General features: G+C 64.7%; 8 protein-coding genes across 8 annotated transcripts; 4 read left to right on the top strand and 4 right to left on the bottom strand.

Moving 5' to 3' along the window:
• Positions 1-27: 27 nt before the first annotated feature.
• Positions 28-1774, top strand: PDS2 (phytoene desaturase; the record flags this gene model as incomplete). Its single annotated transcript, XM_002508857.1, has 1 exon — positions 28-1774. The coding sequence occupies one exon, from the start codon at positions 28-30 to the stop codon at positions 1705-1707; it is 1680 nt and encodes a 559-aa protein (XP_002508903.1). The 3' UTR covers positions 1708-1774.
• A 1-nt stretch (position 1775) lies between these two features.
• On the bottom strand, positions 1776-3485 carry MICPUN_102878 (predicted protein; the record flags this gene model as incomplete). The annotated part of the gene is made up of 1 exon (XM_002508576.1): positions 1776-3485. The coding sequence occupies one exon, from the start codon at positions 3483-3485 to the stop codon at positions 1776-1778; it is 1710 nt and encodes a 569-aa protein (XP_002508622.1).
• Positions 3486-3739: 254 nt separating this feature from the next.
• Positions 3740-4414, top strand: MICPUN_102877 (predicted protein; the record flags this gene model as incomplete). Its single annotated transcript, XM_002508856.1, has 2 exons — positions 3740-3999; positions 4144-4414. 2 exons carry the CDS (start codon positions 3740-3742, stop codon positions 4412-4414), a joined length of 531 nt encoding a protein of 176 aa, XP_002508902.1.
• Positions 4415-4510: 96 nt separating this feature from the next.
• On the bottom strand, positions 4511-5810 carry MICPUN_95361 (predicted protein). Its single transcript, XM_002508575.1, has 2 exons — positions 5509-5810; positions 4511-5172 (listed from the first exon to the last, which is right to left on the bottom strand). Exons 1-2 carry the CDS (start codon positions 5794-5796, stop codon positions 4609-4611), a joined length of 852 nt encoding a protein of 283 aa, XP_002508621.1. The 5' UTR covers positions 5797-5810; the 3' UTR covers positions 4511-4608.
• Positions 5811-5908: 98 nt separating this feature from the next.
• MICPUN_62197 (predicted protein) lies at positions 5909-7198 on the top strand (the record flags this gene model as incomplete). Its single annotated transcript, XM_002508855.1, has 1 exon — positions 5909-7198. The coding sequence occupies one exon, from the start codon at positions 5909-5911 to the stop codon at positions 7196-7198; it is 1290 nt and encodes a 429-aa protein (XP_002508901.1).
• Positions 7199-7207: 9 nt separating this feature from the next.
• HEME2 (uroporphyrinogen decarboxylase chloroplast precursor) lies at positions 7208-8835 on the bottom strand. Its single transcript, XM_002508574.1, has 2 exons — positions 8610-8835; positions 7208-8368 (listed from the first exon to the last, which is right to left on the bottom strand). Exons 1-2 carry the CDS (start codon positions 8749-8751, stop codon positions 7338-7340), a joined length of 1173 nt encoding a protein of 390 aa, XP_002508620.1. The 5' UTR covers positions 8752-8835; the 3' UTR covers positions 7208-7337.
• A 2300-nt stretch (positions 8836-11135) lies between these two features.
• MICPUN_67860 (predicted protein) lies at positions 11136-12332 on the top strand (the record flags this gene model as incomplete). Its single annotated transcript, XM_002508854.1, has 1 exon — positions 11136-12332. A coding segment is annotated over one exon (1197 nt), but the record flags the coding sequence as incomplete, so codon positions are not given.
• A 263-nt stretch (positions 12333-12595) lies between these two features.
• Positions 12596-12910, bottom strand: MICPUN_86078 (predicted protein; the record flags this gene model as incomplete). The annotated part of the gene is made up of 1 exon (XM_002508573.1): positions 12596-12910. The coding sequence occupies one exon, from the start codon at positions 12908-12910 to the stop codon at positions 12596-12598; it is 315 nt and encodes a 104-aa protein (XP_002508619.1).
• Positions 12911-13034: the final 124 nt, after the last annotated feature.

The following is a 13034-nucleotide window of genomic DNA, read 5'->3' as shown; positions in this document are numbered from 1 at the left end:
TACGCGGTATCTGGAGAGAGGCGTAACATGTCCGCAGCGATACGAGCCGTGTCCACGCTTCCATCGTCGACGACACGAACCTTATCTGGGCAGAAAAGGCACCGTCATCGTCGTCGCTTCGCTCGGTCGTCGTCCCTTCGCGCGGTCGCGGGTGACTTCCCCACCCCGGACCTCGACAAACCCGGCAATGCCAACTATCAGGAGGCCAAGGCTCTGTCCGCGAAGCTCGCCGGTAACGCCGCGTCGGTCGGAGCGAGCCACGAGCCCAAACGGGTGGTGGTTGTTGGAGGCGGCCTCGCGGGGCTTTCGTGCGCAAAGTACCTCGCCGACGCGGGTCACGTTCCCGTCGTGCTGGAGCGCGGGGACGTGCTCGGAGGCAAGGTATCGGCTTGGCAGGATGAGGACGGGGACTGGATCGAGACCGGACTGCACATCTTCTTCGGCGCCTACCCCAACATGATGAACCTGTTCAAGGAGCTCGGCATCGAAGATCGGCTGCAGTGGAAGGAGCACGCGATGACGTTCGCGATGCAGGACTACCCGGGCGAGTTCACCAAGTTTTACTTCCCGCCCAACTTGCCCGCGCCGTTCAACATGGCGTACGCCATCCTGACGAACGATAAGATGCTCACGTGGACCGAGAAGCTTCGCACGGGGATTCCCCTCGTTCCCATGCTCTTGGGAGGCCAGGAGTACATCAACGCGCAGGACGAGCTCTCGGTTCAGCAGTGGATGAGAAAGAACTTCATGCCGGAGCGGGTTCGGGAGGAGCTGTTCATCGCCATGGGCAAGGCGCTCGATTTCATCGACAGCGACAAGCTCTCCATGACGGTCATCCTCACCGCCATGAACCGTTTCATCAACGAAACGCACGGGAGCAAGACGGCTTTTCTGGACGGCAATCAGCCCGACCGACTGTGCGCGCCGATGGCTAAGCACGTCGAGACAGTCGCGGGCGGCGAGGTTCGAACGAAGGCGGGGCTCAAGAGGATTCTGGTGGACGAGACGACCGGGGACGTGACTGGCATGGAGCTCATCGGCGGGGAGGTGGTGACCGGCGACCACTACGTGAGCGCCATGCCGGTGGACGCGCTCAAGCTCCTGCTGCCGGACGTTTGGAAGCCCGACCCGTTCTTCAAGCAGCTGGAGGAGCTCGAGGGCATTCCCGTCATCAACGTCCACATCTGGTTCGATCGTAAGCTTCGCCCGTACGATGGACTGGTCTTCTCCAGGTCGCCTCTGCTCTCGGTGTACGCGGACATGTCGGAGTGCTGCAAGGAGTACGCGAGCGATGATACGTCGATGCTCGAGCTCGTGTTCGCTCCGTGCTCGAAGGAGGCGGGCTCGGACGTCAACTGGATCGGCAAGTCGGACGAGGAGATCGTCCAGGCGACGTTGGGCGAGCTCGAGAGGCTCTTTCCCGACGAGATCGCCGCGGACGGGAGCAAGGCGAAGGTGGTCAAACACGCGGTGGTGAAGACTCCGAGGTCCGTGTACGCGGCGGTGCCGGGTCGAAACAAGTTCAGGCCCAGTCAGAACACGCCCGTTAAAAACTTCACGCTCGCGGGTGACTTTACGTATCAGAAGTTTCTGGGCTCGATGGAGGGTGCGGTGCTCAGCGGGAAGCTCGCGGCGGAGGTGGTGGCGGATAAGATGGCCGGGAGGGAGGCGAAGCCCGTGAAGGAGGTTGTCGCGCGGTACCGATGATTGAACGTCTTCTCGCGACGATTCGTCGAAAGATGACGTTTTTAATATAACAACGCGTCGGTCGCTCTTCAAAGGTCGTCCACGTTCACGTCCGGGTCCGGGTTGTATTCCGTCACCTGGACGTAGTCCATACCCTCCGGCCTCAAGTGCGACGGCACGAACTTGTGCGCCCAATGCGGGAGGTCGTCGCACACGTCCTTACCCTTCCGTTTGTACGCGACGTTGACGTAGTTGGCGGGCGCCGCGAAGCAAACCGCGAAGACGACAAAGCCGGCGAGGACGAAGTACGCCCCAGCCGTTCCCGCCCCGCCAACCTCCCCATCCTTAACGTCGTCGTCCTCGTCACCATCCGGCTTAACGTCGGCGCCCGCGTTCCTCGCCGCGCTCTCCGCCTCCGCCGACTTACCGGAGCACGCCTCCGCGGACTCGGCTCCCGCTTCGCACGCATCCTCCGCCGCTCGAATCGGATCCGCGTCTGACTCGGGCAGCAAAGCGGAGATGGCCTCGTCCACGTCGACGAGGCACGCGCCGGCGCCCCCGAAGGCACCGGCGTCCCACGCGCAGTAGTCCACGGCGTCGCACGCGCCGGCGTCCTTCGCCGCGTCGCACGCCTGCACGACGCGAAACGTCGGCTCGGCGAGGGCGCACGCGCCGTCCTCGCCGGCGGCGACGCCGAGAAGCGGCGCCACCTTCTCGGCCACGTACAGGTAGCTCGGGTAGCAGCTCATGGGCGTCGTTGACCCACCGGATAAGTCGTCGCTCGTGTTCGTGCGCGTCGATCCCTCCCACCCGCCCTGCCCGTCGCCGCCGTCGCCGCCGTACTGTTCCGGTATGATGTTCGTGGACGCTCGCTTGGGTCCGTAGACGCAGGACACCGTCGTGTCCCCGGCGGCGGCGCATTCGGCCTCGCCCCCGCTACCAACCCCGCACCGCTCCAGCAGAGTCAGGTACTCCACGACGGCCGGCGACTTGACCGACTCCTTCAGGGTCTTGACGAAGCTCACGGCGCACCGGTCTCCGATCCACTCGCACCCGATGGCGCCCGCGTCGTCGCACGATTGTGAATCCGGTTTCTTCGGGCACTCGGTCACCGCGGCGAAAATCTTCGCCAAGCCGTCGAGACCCACCAGAGCCTGCGCCGCGTGCACCGGGTTGGGCCCGCAGAACGACGGGATTCCTTCCTGCGCGAGGCTGTCGGTCCACTGACACCTGCCGCCCATGCCGTCGCACGCGCCCTCGTCGGTTGATTTGTCGAGGCAGTTGACGCTCACGTCCAGGAGCTCCTGAACCAGCGGGTCCGCCGCCGCGCCGTCGCCGCTGAGGCAACCCTGGAGCTCTTTCGTCATCCACTGCGCGCTGAGGTAGCACTCGCCGGTGTCCGGGGTGGCACCCGCGCGCCAATCGCACGTCCCGGCGAGGGATCGACAACGCGTCGCGTCGTCCGTCCCGAGGGCGCATTCCTCGTACGCCACCAGGACGCGCGCCATGAACCGCCCTTGCTTGCTGTGTATGAGGTTATTTCGCGATGCCCACGTCGCGGACGCCGAGCACGTGCCGTCTGATGGATCCCAGAAGCACGCGTCCGTGACGGAACGCGCCGCGACGCGCGTGGTGACCAGCGATAGCGCCGCGAGGAGCGTCGCCGGGACGACCGAGCACCCGCGAAGGCATCTTCTCACGGATGAGAAGAAGATGGTGTCGTCGTCGCGTCCGGCGACTGACTTTGCGCGTCGTCCCCGCGCGTTGGGCGCATCGCGCGTCGCCTCGCGCGCGGTCATTCGCCACGGTCCGGTTCGAGGGTCACCGGCTCGCGAGACCCGCGGAAACTCCGCAACCCCCGCGGTGGGACGCGGCTCCGCGTTTGGAATATCTGAGGGTGTGCTGTGCCAGTTGTCGACTGCGACAGGAGCTGAAAACGCGCGGTTAGATTTTCTCCCAACGCCACTGCACCAGGCGCGCGGGCGGGCAGGTCACCTCCAACACGGACAACGAACCCCCGACCTCGCGCCACGCTCGCAGCGCGCGCGACGGGATGACCCCCGAAAAATGCGAGTCCGAGCTTGACGACATCAGCAGGAAGGCGCCGATGGTGAGGTTCCTTCTCGAGGCTCTGGAGAAGGCTGGGTGTCCCGTGAACCGCTCGTTCTTCGAGGTGCAGCGGTGCAACAAGGCGGTGCTGGGCGGGTTCAGACCGGACGAGGGCGTGGTGCTGTGCCACAACAATCTGACGAATAGGACGGACATGGAGAACATGCTGACGCACGAGCTCATACACGCTTACGACCACTGCAGGTGAGGCTCATCGCGGAAACCTAGTTTTCCGCCGCGGTGCTTTTTGCCCACCAGCTTCAAATCTTGGTTAACATTGCCCCGTCGCGGCGACGAGATGTCTCTCCGTATCGTATCCGACGCGCGTTCCTCCTCTCTCGCGCACAGGAATAAGAACATGGACTGGCTCGACCTGAAGCAGCACGCGTGCTCGGAGGTGCGCGCGTCGAACCTATCCGGGGACTGCCACTGGGTCAACGAGATGTTCCGAGGATACTTCGGCGTGGAGAACGGGCATCAGAAGTGCGTGCGGCGACGCGCGGAGCTTTCCACCGCGATGAACCCGCGGTGTAGGGATAGGGACGAGGCGAAGAGGGTGGTGAACGAGGTGTTCGAGCAGTGCTTCAAGGACACGCGGCCGTTCGACGACATTCCCTGAGTTGTTATTTGTTGATTCAATTTTTCGAGCGAGGGCGACACGCCTCGCTCTCTGTTGTTGTTATTATTAAGCGACGATGTTCTTCGACAAAACGCGTGAATGAGAACGTTAATATGAATTTAAACAGGCCGTGGTCCGCGACCCGTCGACCCTTCCCAGGTTATCCTATGTGTTACAGTTGTGCGCCGCGTCCCTTACTTCATCCAAGAGGGCTTCTTGAGGCCCTTGAGACCGGGCACGCCGCCGCCCATAGCCTTCTTGAGGTTATCGCCCATCTGCTCCATGGCTTCGGCTGCCTGGTCCGCCGCGGACTTGGGCTTGGCCGGGGGCGCGAACGCGGGGTGCTCCAGCAGCGCGTTGAGGAGCTGAGTACCCCTGAGCGCGTTGGTGAGGGGCATGTGACCCTTCTTCGCCTCCTTCTTCCAGATGAACTCCTCGGGCCACTTGCGGTACGCGTTGTTCTCGCCCTGGACCCAGTCGATCTCCTTGAAGAACTTCGCCCACTGGCGCTTCTTGCCGATCCAGATCTTGCGCTGCACGGAGAAACCGAACTTGCCGTCGGAGTAGAACGTCCAGAGGTTGTCGATGGTCTTGAGGTCCTTCACCGGGAACTGCTTCACCTCGGTGAAGTAGACCCAGCCGCGGTCCTCGGCGTCCTCGCCCGCGAGCACGCACATCAAACGGCGATGTTCGTTATCAGCCTCCTCCCACTCACCAGCCTTGAGAAGGTCGCGGAGGGCGGTGTAGTCGACGCCAGCCTGCGTTTCGCGGGAAGGGGACGGGGGGGAGGGAAAAATCAGTTTTTCGACCTCGTCGTGGGGGAGGAGGATATCCGGGCGACGATACGGGGGCGAATGAAGGAAGGGGTGTCGTTCCGGGGCTGAGACGTCGAGTTCGGTCGGAGCGCACGCCGATGACGACGTCGCCGTCTCGTGAGTACCGAACACGACATCTCTTCGCCCGTCTCGTGTCCCCCCCGCGAAGACGTCGCGTCGCGCGCGCGATCGTCCTCGCCGTTTATCCACACCGGCTCAATGTGTCGGGGGGTGAATATCGGGAGTGGGTCAGGTCGGGATCGGGGGCGTCGCACTCACGTCAGACTCGAGGGCGGGCTCCTCCACCTCGGCGGTGGGCGCGGCCTCCTTGGTCTCGGCGGCGGCGGCGGCGAGCGCGACGCGGCGAGCCGAGCGCGCGGAAACCGCGGCGCGAGCGCCGACGCGACCCGCGAGGGAACCCTGGCGAGCCCCTCCGAGGGAGACACCGTTGGGGGAGGCCACGGCGACCGGGGCGCGAACCGCGGCGCCGTTGGAGGCGCGCGCGGCCTTGGCGCCGGCGACGGGCGCGCGGCAAGTGACGAAGTTTGTGATGGACACGGTCGCCATCGTTTAAACGTGTGTCCGTCGGTTGTGGGCCGTCGACGCCCCGGCCTTGTCTCCGAGCCCAATCCTCCTCCGAGGCCGGACGGTGGTGATCAGAGAATCTCAAGATCTCCAAATGGCCGATGGACGCCAAATGCCAATCGCTGATTGGTCCATTCCTTCTCGTGTGCGTTTCAGTCAGAAGAGCCTCGCGCAAAAAATCCGCTGCCCAGCAGAAAAGAGGCGTCGAGTCTCTCAAGTCATCAGAGTCCCGAGGGCGCGGTTGGAGGCGACCGCCGCGACCGTGCCGATGGAGGAGTTCACCGGGCCGTATCCGCGGCCGTTCTCGCGCGACTTTGAAGCGTGGTCCCGCGCGGTCACTCCCGCTCGCATCGCGGAGCTTCGCCGCGACGGCTTCACGGTCGTCGACGACTTCCTCGGGGGCGGCGGTGCCGAGGGTGGCGCCGACGGTGACGATGTGTCCTCGTCGTCCGGGAACGGCGACGCGTGGGCTCTGGCGCTGCGCGAGGAGATCGAGTGGCTCTCCGCCAAGGACGGGGTGATGCGTCCCAACCGCACGCACTTCGCCAACCCCAAGGGAGAGAGGTTCCTGTTCGCCAAGCCCGGCATCGTCGAGGCGGACATGCACGACGATGCCGTCGCGGCGGTCGTCCCCGAGCTTCGCGCGTTCTTCGAGGCCGCCGCCACGAGGTTCGCGGACGCGTTCGACCCTAAAACCAAGGAGGACGCGTCGGTGCCGCAGCGGGAAGGAGGAGGAGGCGCCAAACCCGATTTCACGTACTCGTACGCGCTGTCCAGAGGCGACGGCGCGAGGACGGTCAAAGTGCAGAGGAACGACGGCACCGGCGGTTGCTTCCCCGCGCACTACGACAACCCGGGCCCGCCGTCCAAGCGCGCGCTCACCTGCATCCTGTACCTGAACCCCCACTGGCAAACGGGCGACGGGGGCGAGCTGGACCTCGTGCCGTTCTGCGCCACCCCCACGCGCGTGGCGCCGAGGCTCGGTCGGTTGGTCGCGTTTTTGTCGGATAGGATACTGCACCGCGTCGCGCCGGCGCACAAGACCCGGCACTGCTTGACGGTGTGGGTGGACGGCCCGGACGTGAACGCGCCGAAGGAGTGCGGGTTGAGCTTACCCCCGAGCGCGATGGCGGACGTGCCGGGGACGGCGAGGGCGCTCCGCGCGAGCGCGTCGCAGAGGGTGATCAGCAGGTGGTGCTACCCGGACGAGTACGAGTCTTCCTTGAGGGAGTGCATGAGGGACGCGGAGGGCGGAACGCAGATGGTGGAGAGCCACCTCGCGCACATGGCGAAGCTGTGGGACAACCCGCCGCTTCGTAAGCTCGTCGACGCGCTCAGGGAACACAGGCGGAACGTGGAGGGGAAGCTGACGGTGGTGGGTTAAGTTAAGAGTAGCCGGAACACACGTTATATTAGCAGTTGGCGAATCTTTCGTCGTGATAAAAATTAGGCACAACCGCCGAGCAAGACAACCCTCTCCTCTCCCACTAAGATACGCGCGTGTGGGGTACCCACCAGTCAGTTTAGTACGTGCACTTCTTGGCGGTATCGAAGAAGAGCTTGACGCTCTCCTCCGGGGTACCCACCAGCACGCCGTGTCCGAGGTTGAGGATGTGTCCCGTCGGGCCCGCTTTCTTCACGACGTCCTTCACCGCTTTTTCAATCGCCTCCGGCGGCGCGAACAGCACCGCCGGGTCGACGTTCCCCTGCACCGCCTTGTCTCCCACCCTCCTGCGACCGTCCTCCATGTCGATGGTCCAGTCCAGCCCGATGCAGTCCACGCCGGTGGTGGCCATGCGCTCGAGCAGACCGCCGGAGCCGTTGGCGTAGAGGGTGAGGGGCGTCCCCGGGTGCGTCGCGCGCACCTTGTCGACAACCTGCTGGATGTACGGCTTGGACCACTGCTCCCACATGTGCGGGGGGAGCTGCCCGCCCCAGGAGTCGAAGATCTGCACGCACTGCGCGCCCGCGTCGATCTGGTACCCGACGTAGTCGCCCACGGCGTCCGCAACCTTGCTCAGGATCGACTTGAGAACCTCGGGCTCCGTCATGGTCATGGACTTGATCGTCTTGTACGTGGAGGAGCTGCCGCCCTCGACGATGTAGGTGGCGAGGGTCCAGGGCGCGCCGACGAATCCGAGCACCGCGGCCTCGTCGCCCACCTCCTTGCGAAGCGTGGTGAGCGCCTCCCCGACGAAGGGGAGCATGTCGAGGTCGAGGTCGTGCATCATCTTGAGCCCCTCGGCGTCGCGGATGGGCTGGTCGAGGATGGGCCCCTTGTAGTCGTCAATCTCGAAGGGGATGCCGATCGCGGGCAGCGGGGTGAGGATGTCGGAGAAGAGGATCACGCCGTCGGGCTTGAACGCCCTGAACGGCTGGAGGGTGATCTCGACGATGAGGTCGGTGTTCTCGGAGCGCTCGCGGAACGAGGGAACCTTCACGGCGAGGTCGCGGTACTCCTTCATGTACCGGCCAGCCTGGCGCATCATCCAGGCGGGGGGGCGGTCCACGGGGAGGCCCTTCGCGGCGCGCACGAGCCTGGGCTCCTTAGCGTCTGCGTGTCGGGTTCGAGTTCGCGGGATCGGGGGAGCGGAGGTCAGCGGTCGTTCGACGGACGACTGGAGGCGCTGGAGGCGCGCGCGTGGGCGATTCGATCTGATTGATTGTTACAGGGTTAGGTCCGCGGTTGGTGGACTTGGGCGTCGCGGCGGGGTCCGCGGTTCGACCCGAGGAACGACGTCCCGGTTCGATCGGACATCCCGCCGCGAGCCTCGCGGGGCGGGCGCTGGACTCACCGTCGGCGGCGCGGACGGTGAGGCCGCGGGCGGAGCGCGCGAGCACCGGTCTCGCGGACGATGCGGACTGGGTCGCGCGCGCGTTCGCGATGTTGCGACGCGCGCCGAGGAGCGCGGTGTTGACGGACGCGACGGCGGCCATGGTGATACGTCCGACTGGCGAGTGGTGTTCTCACGAGTCTCGGAAGACGACCTTGTGAAGGGCGTCGACCTTCGTGTAGGCGCGATGTGTCCGCTGCGTGCGTCGAAGGGCCCAATCGGCTTCTACTCGCGAGCCCGAGCTCTGATTGGATAAGACCGGCGATCGGTGATTTTGGGATCTCCGATCGAATTAATCTCCTAACCCGAAATAGCCCTCCGGCCCTAACCGTAAGGTCACCGAGTAAGTGTTACGCACGAACACGAGGTCGAAGGCTGGAACCCCTTGCAATTTGGGACGAGGAACGCCAGTGACGAAGTCACATTTAGTGCCACATTCTACCCCAACTTTTTTGGAACTATGTCACCTTTTATTCGTCTTCTGATTGGTCGAGAGCTCGATCATTTGCAAAAGTCATAGACTAAACAACCGTACGGTCGTCGTTTGTTACTTTATTGCAGACTAACAAAACTGTGCGACGCCTTCCGTGTCTTTCGACGACGACTGTTCTGCGGGACGGCCTTATCGTTGCGCTTGGCGTGCACGTAGTCGTCGTCCTCACATGACGCCACTTGTAAACGAAGAGTGGACGCCAAGGCGTCTTCCGATGAGGCGGTGATAGACGTCGAAGTTGACCGGTGTATCGATGAAAATTCAGCTTCAAACCATGGATAAGTAGCCTATCTCAATGCGTTTTTCATCGAGGCTTCACCGAAGCTTCATCGAGACTCGTCCCAAATCAGCCTCCCGGACGTTCCTGTTCATCAGCAGTCTCACAGGGAGGCACCTACGGATGGTTTCTCCACACGCAGCCGAAGCCAATTTCCTCGCGCAGACGACGAGACGACGAACGGAAGGAAATTGCCAACGCGGCAGCATTCGTCGGTTGAAGCCTGCGTCGCACAGAGGAGGCGCGCTCCGGGGGAAGAGGCTTCCCGCGGGCGCGGTTCGGCGCCCGCATGTCACTCCGCGGCGGAATCGGGGCGGCGATGATCGCCGCGAGGAGCCCGCGCGCGTCCTTCGACGACGAGCGCCGGGACGATGCGCGGCAGCCAAACGACGGTTCGACGCGGGCGGACGGCGGGGCGGTTCCTCCGCCGAGCCCGACGCGGGGCGCCGGCCACGCGGGCGAGGCGACGACGTCGTCGTCCGCGCTCGGAAAGATGCAAGTCCCGTGGCAGAAGATGAAACACGGGGTCAAGGACATCACCAGGAAGCTCGCCGCGCTCAAGGCGCCGGCGGTGCTCGACAAGTTCAAGCCGTCGTCGCCCCCGTTTAACCGGCCCAACCCGTCGTCCGAGGGATGGGTCGGCGCGCCCGGCGCCGCCGCCAACCCGACCAACGGCGCCAGGCGCTACGGTATCATGGACCCTCGCCGCCTGAGGTACCTCAACCCCAACGCGCCCTTCGGCGAGCAGTCCGACCCGCCCGAGGGGTACGTCAACCTCTGGGTCAACAATTTCTCGCGGTGGCAGAAGCGCTGGTTGGTCGCGACCACGCCGGGGGTTCTGGTGGTGTACAAGCGCGCGAACAGGCTCGGGGGACCGGTCGGATTCGTCGACCTCGCGCACGCGTCCGTCATGGTCGCCGACGTGGGCAACCCGCGGCAGTTCCTCGTGGTCACCGGCTCGAGGATGTTTCGCATTCGAGCGCTGAGCAAAAATTCTCGATTGGCTTGGACCCGGTGCCTGAAGGGGTCCGCCGAGGCGTACTCCGCCGCGGTGGCGCTCGTGCGCGATCGACGGTTGCGGTACGAGTCTCAAGAGAGGGGCGGCGGCGGCAGGACGGCGGGTCCGCTCATCCCGGCGGAGGTCAAGTCCACGGAGGCGGCGGCGGCAGAGGCTAAGCAGAAACTGAGCGCGCTGTCCAGGGAGGAGCTCCTGGCGAGGTGCGCCGAGCTCGAGGTACAGAACGCGCGGCTCGGGTTGCGACTCGCGGCGGCGGAGAGGGACGACGTGCGCCGGGACGGCAGCGCGTCTTCGGACACCGAGGACGACGACGGGGACGATTTTTACAAGGGCGGCTCGGATTCCGACGAATCCGGATCGAGCGAGTACGGCTCCGTCGCTTCGTTCGCGTCCGCGCACACGTCCACGTTCGCGCAGGACTCGGACGTGAGCAGGTACCTCCAGGCGATCGAGCTCATCAACCGTCACGATTTCGCGGTGGCGACGTCCACGGGAGACGACGCGTCGCGGGGGGGGACGGCGGTGACTGGTCGGGGGACGGGGGAACGCGGGGGGCGCGAGGCGTTTGGCTCGGACGACTCGATCGGATCCGACGGGGGCGACGAGGAGGACGACGAGGAGGACGACGACGACGAGCGCGAGAACGAAGAGGCGTCGTCGTTGTCGGACGATGACGACGAGGACGCGGCGTGGACGCCCAGGGCGCGTCTCCCCGCGCCGCAGCCCGTGAACCAGAGCTTCTCGCTCTTTTCCATCCTGAGGCACGCCATCGGCAAGGATCTGACCAAGATCTCCCTCCCCGCCACCATCAACCAGCCGCTGACCATCATCCAGAGGACGGTGGAGGATTTGGAGTACATTCACCTGCTGTACGACGCCCTGGACGCGCGGGGGATCAATCGAATGACCGCGCTCGTCGCGTTTTGCGTCTCGGCGTTTGGCGGGTGGTACTGGCGAAAGGAGAAGCCCTTCTCGCCGACGCTGGGCGAGACGTACGACTGGACGAGCCCGGACGGGCGGGTGCGCGCGCTCGTGGAACAGGTGGAGTACTTCCCGCCGGTGTGCGTGTGGCACGTGGAGGGCACGTCGCCGGGTGGGACGCGGTTCGAGATGAGCGGCGAGCTGGCTGGTATATCCAAGTTTTGGGGCTCTTACGTCGAATTTTTGGTCAACGGGTGCCTGCACATGCGACTCCCCGACACCGGCGAGAGGTTCTCGTGGGAAAAAGCGGCGATGCACGTGCACAACGTCATCTCCGGTGACCTCTGGATCGACATGGTGGGCACGCAACGCGTCGTGGCGCACACCACGGGCGAGACGGCTTCGTTTAAGCTCCACCGAGCGTCCAAGCGCGAGCGGCGCGGTAAGGTGACCGGGGAGATTCGCGACAAGGACGGCGCCAAGTTCGCGACCGTCGCCGGCAGCGCCGTCGGGGACGTGTACGTCACGCCGGAGCCCGGGTACGTCGGATCGGAGACGCTCGACCCGAGGTACCGCGGTCAGGAGGGTGACCCGATTTTCACCTGGCGCGGTTTGGCGCCGGATGCGATGCAGCAGTACGGGTTCACCGAATTCGCCATGTCCCTCAACGAGCTCACCCGCGAGCAGCTCAGGAACCTTCCCCCGACGGACTCCAGGCTCAGGCCCGACACCAGGGCGCTCGAGGATGGCGACGGGCACAGGGCGAACGTCTCCAAGGCTAAGATTGAGGAACAGAACAGGCGGCTGGACAAGGAGAGGAAAAAGAAGAAGGAGACCCACGAGCCCCTCTGGTTCGAGAAGCGCGACGGCGCCGGCGCGGCGTCCAAATCGCGCAAGGTGAACTACCTCGAGCACGGCGAGGGTTTGTACAAGTACAAGGGCGGCTACTGGGAGCGACGGGAGACTGGTCAGTGGTCCGACCTCCTGTCGGATCCCAGGTTCGATCTATTCGCGCTGGGCGCCGAGAACAAGGAGTGGGACACCACCGGGTACCTCGCCGAGAAGGCGCGGCGGTCGCGGCGGAGCGGCGGATCCAACGACGAACGATGATTGCATTCCGTGACAATAATACTTAGCGGGGTGACATGTATTACGTTCGATAGAGTACAAGTAAGAGCGGGTCGTCGCGTGTTTGGACGCCCCGCGGTTGGTTAACTTCCCTCGGCTGTTGACCCGACTCAGCGCATGGTTTGGATTCCGTGAGCCTGGTGGTGGATGATCTTCCACTCCCCGTCCTGCACTTCGAACACGTTCGTCGCCGCGAGGGTCCCCACGCCGCTGTCCGCGTCCACCCGCTCTACGCACGTGATGAAACCCCACGAGTCGTTCGCGTGGACTCGGACCTGCTCGCAGTTGACGTCCAAGCCTTGCCCCGGGGGCATGGACGAGAAGACAATCTCCCACGACGCCATCACCTGGGTGTCCCCGCTGATGCACGCGCTGCCGGGGTGGAGGCACTGCACGTGATCGCCGACGCCCCACACCGCGCGCATGGCCCGCATGTCGCTCTTGCGAAACGCCTGGTAGAACCTCTCGTTGCAGTCCAGCACGCCCGCGTTGGAATTCCCCCGCAGCTCCTTCAGGCGGTCCCGAAGGCGCGCGGCCTCGTCGAAGTCC

The sequence above is a fragment of the Micromonas commoda genome, chromosome 10 (assembly GCF_000090985.2).
Source record: "Micromonas commoda chromosome 10, complete sequence".
In the NCBI taxonomy this organism is placed as follows: Eukaryota; Viridiplantae; Chlorophyta; class Mamiellophyceae; order Mamiellales; family Mamiellaceae; genus Micromonas; species Micromonas commoda.
Note: the sequence above shows the minus strand (reverse complement) of the source record. Positions and strands in the feature narration are given on the sequence as shown.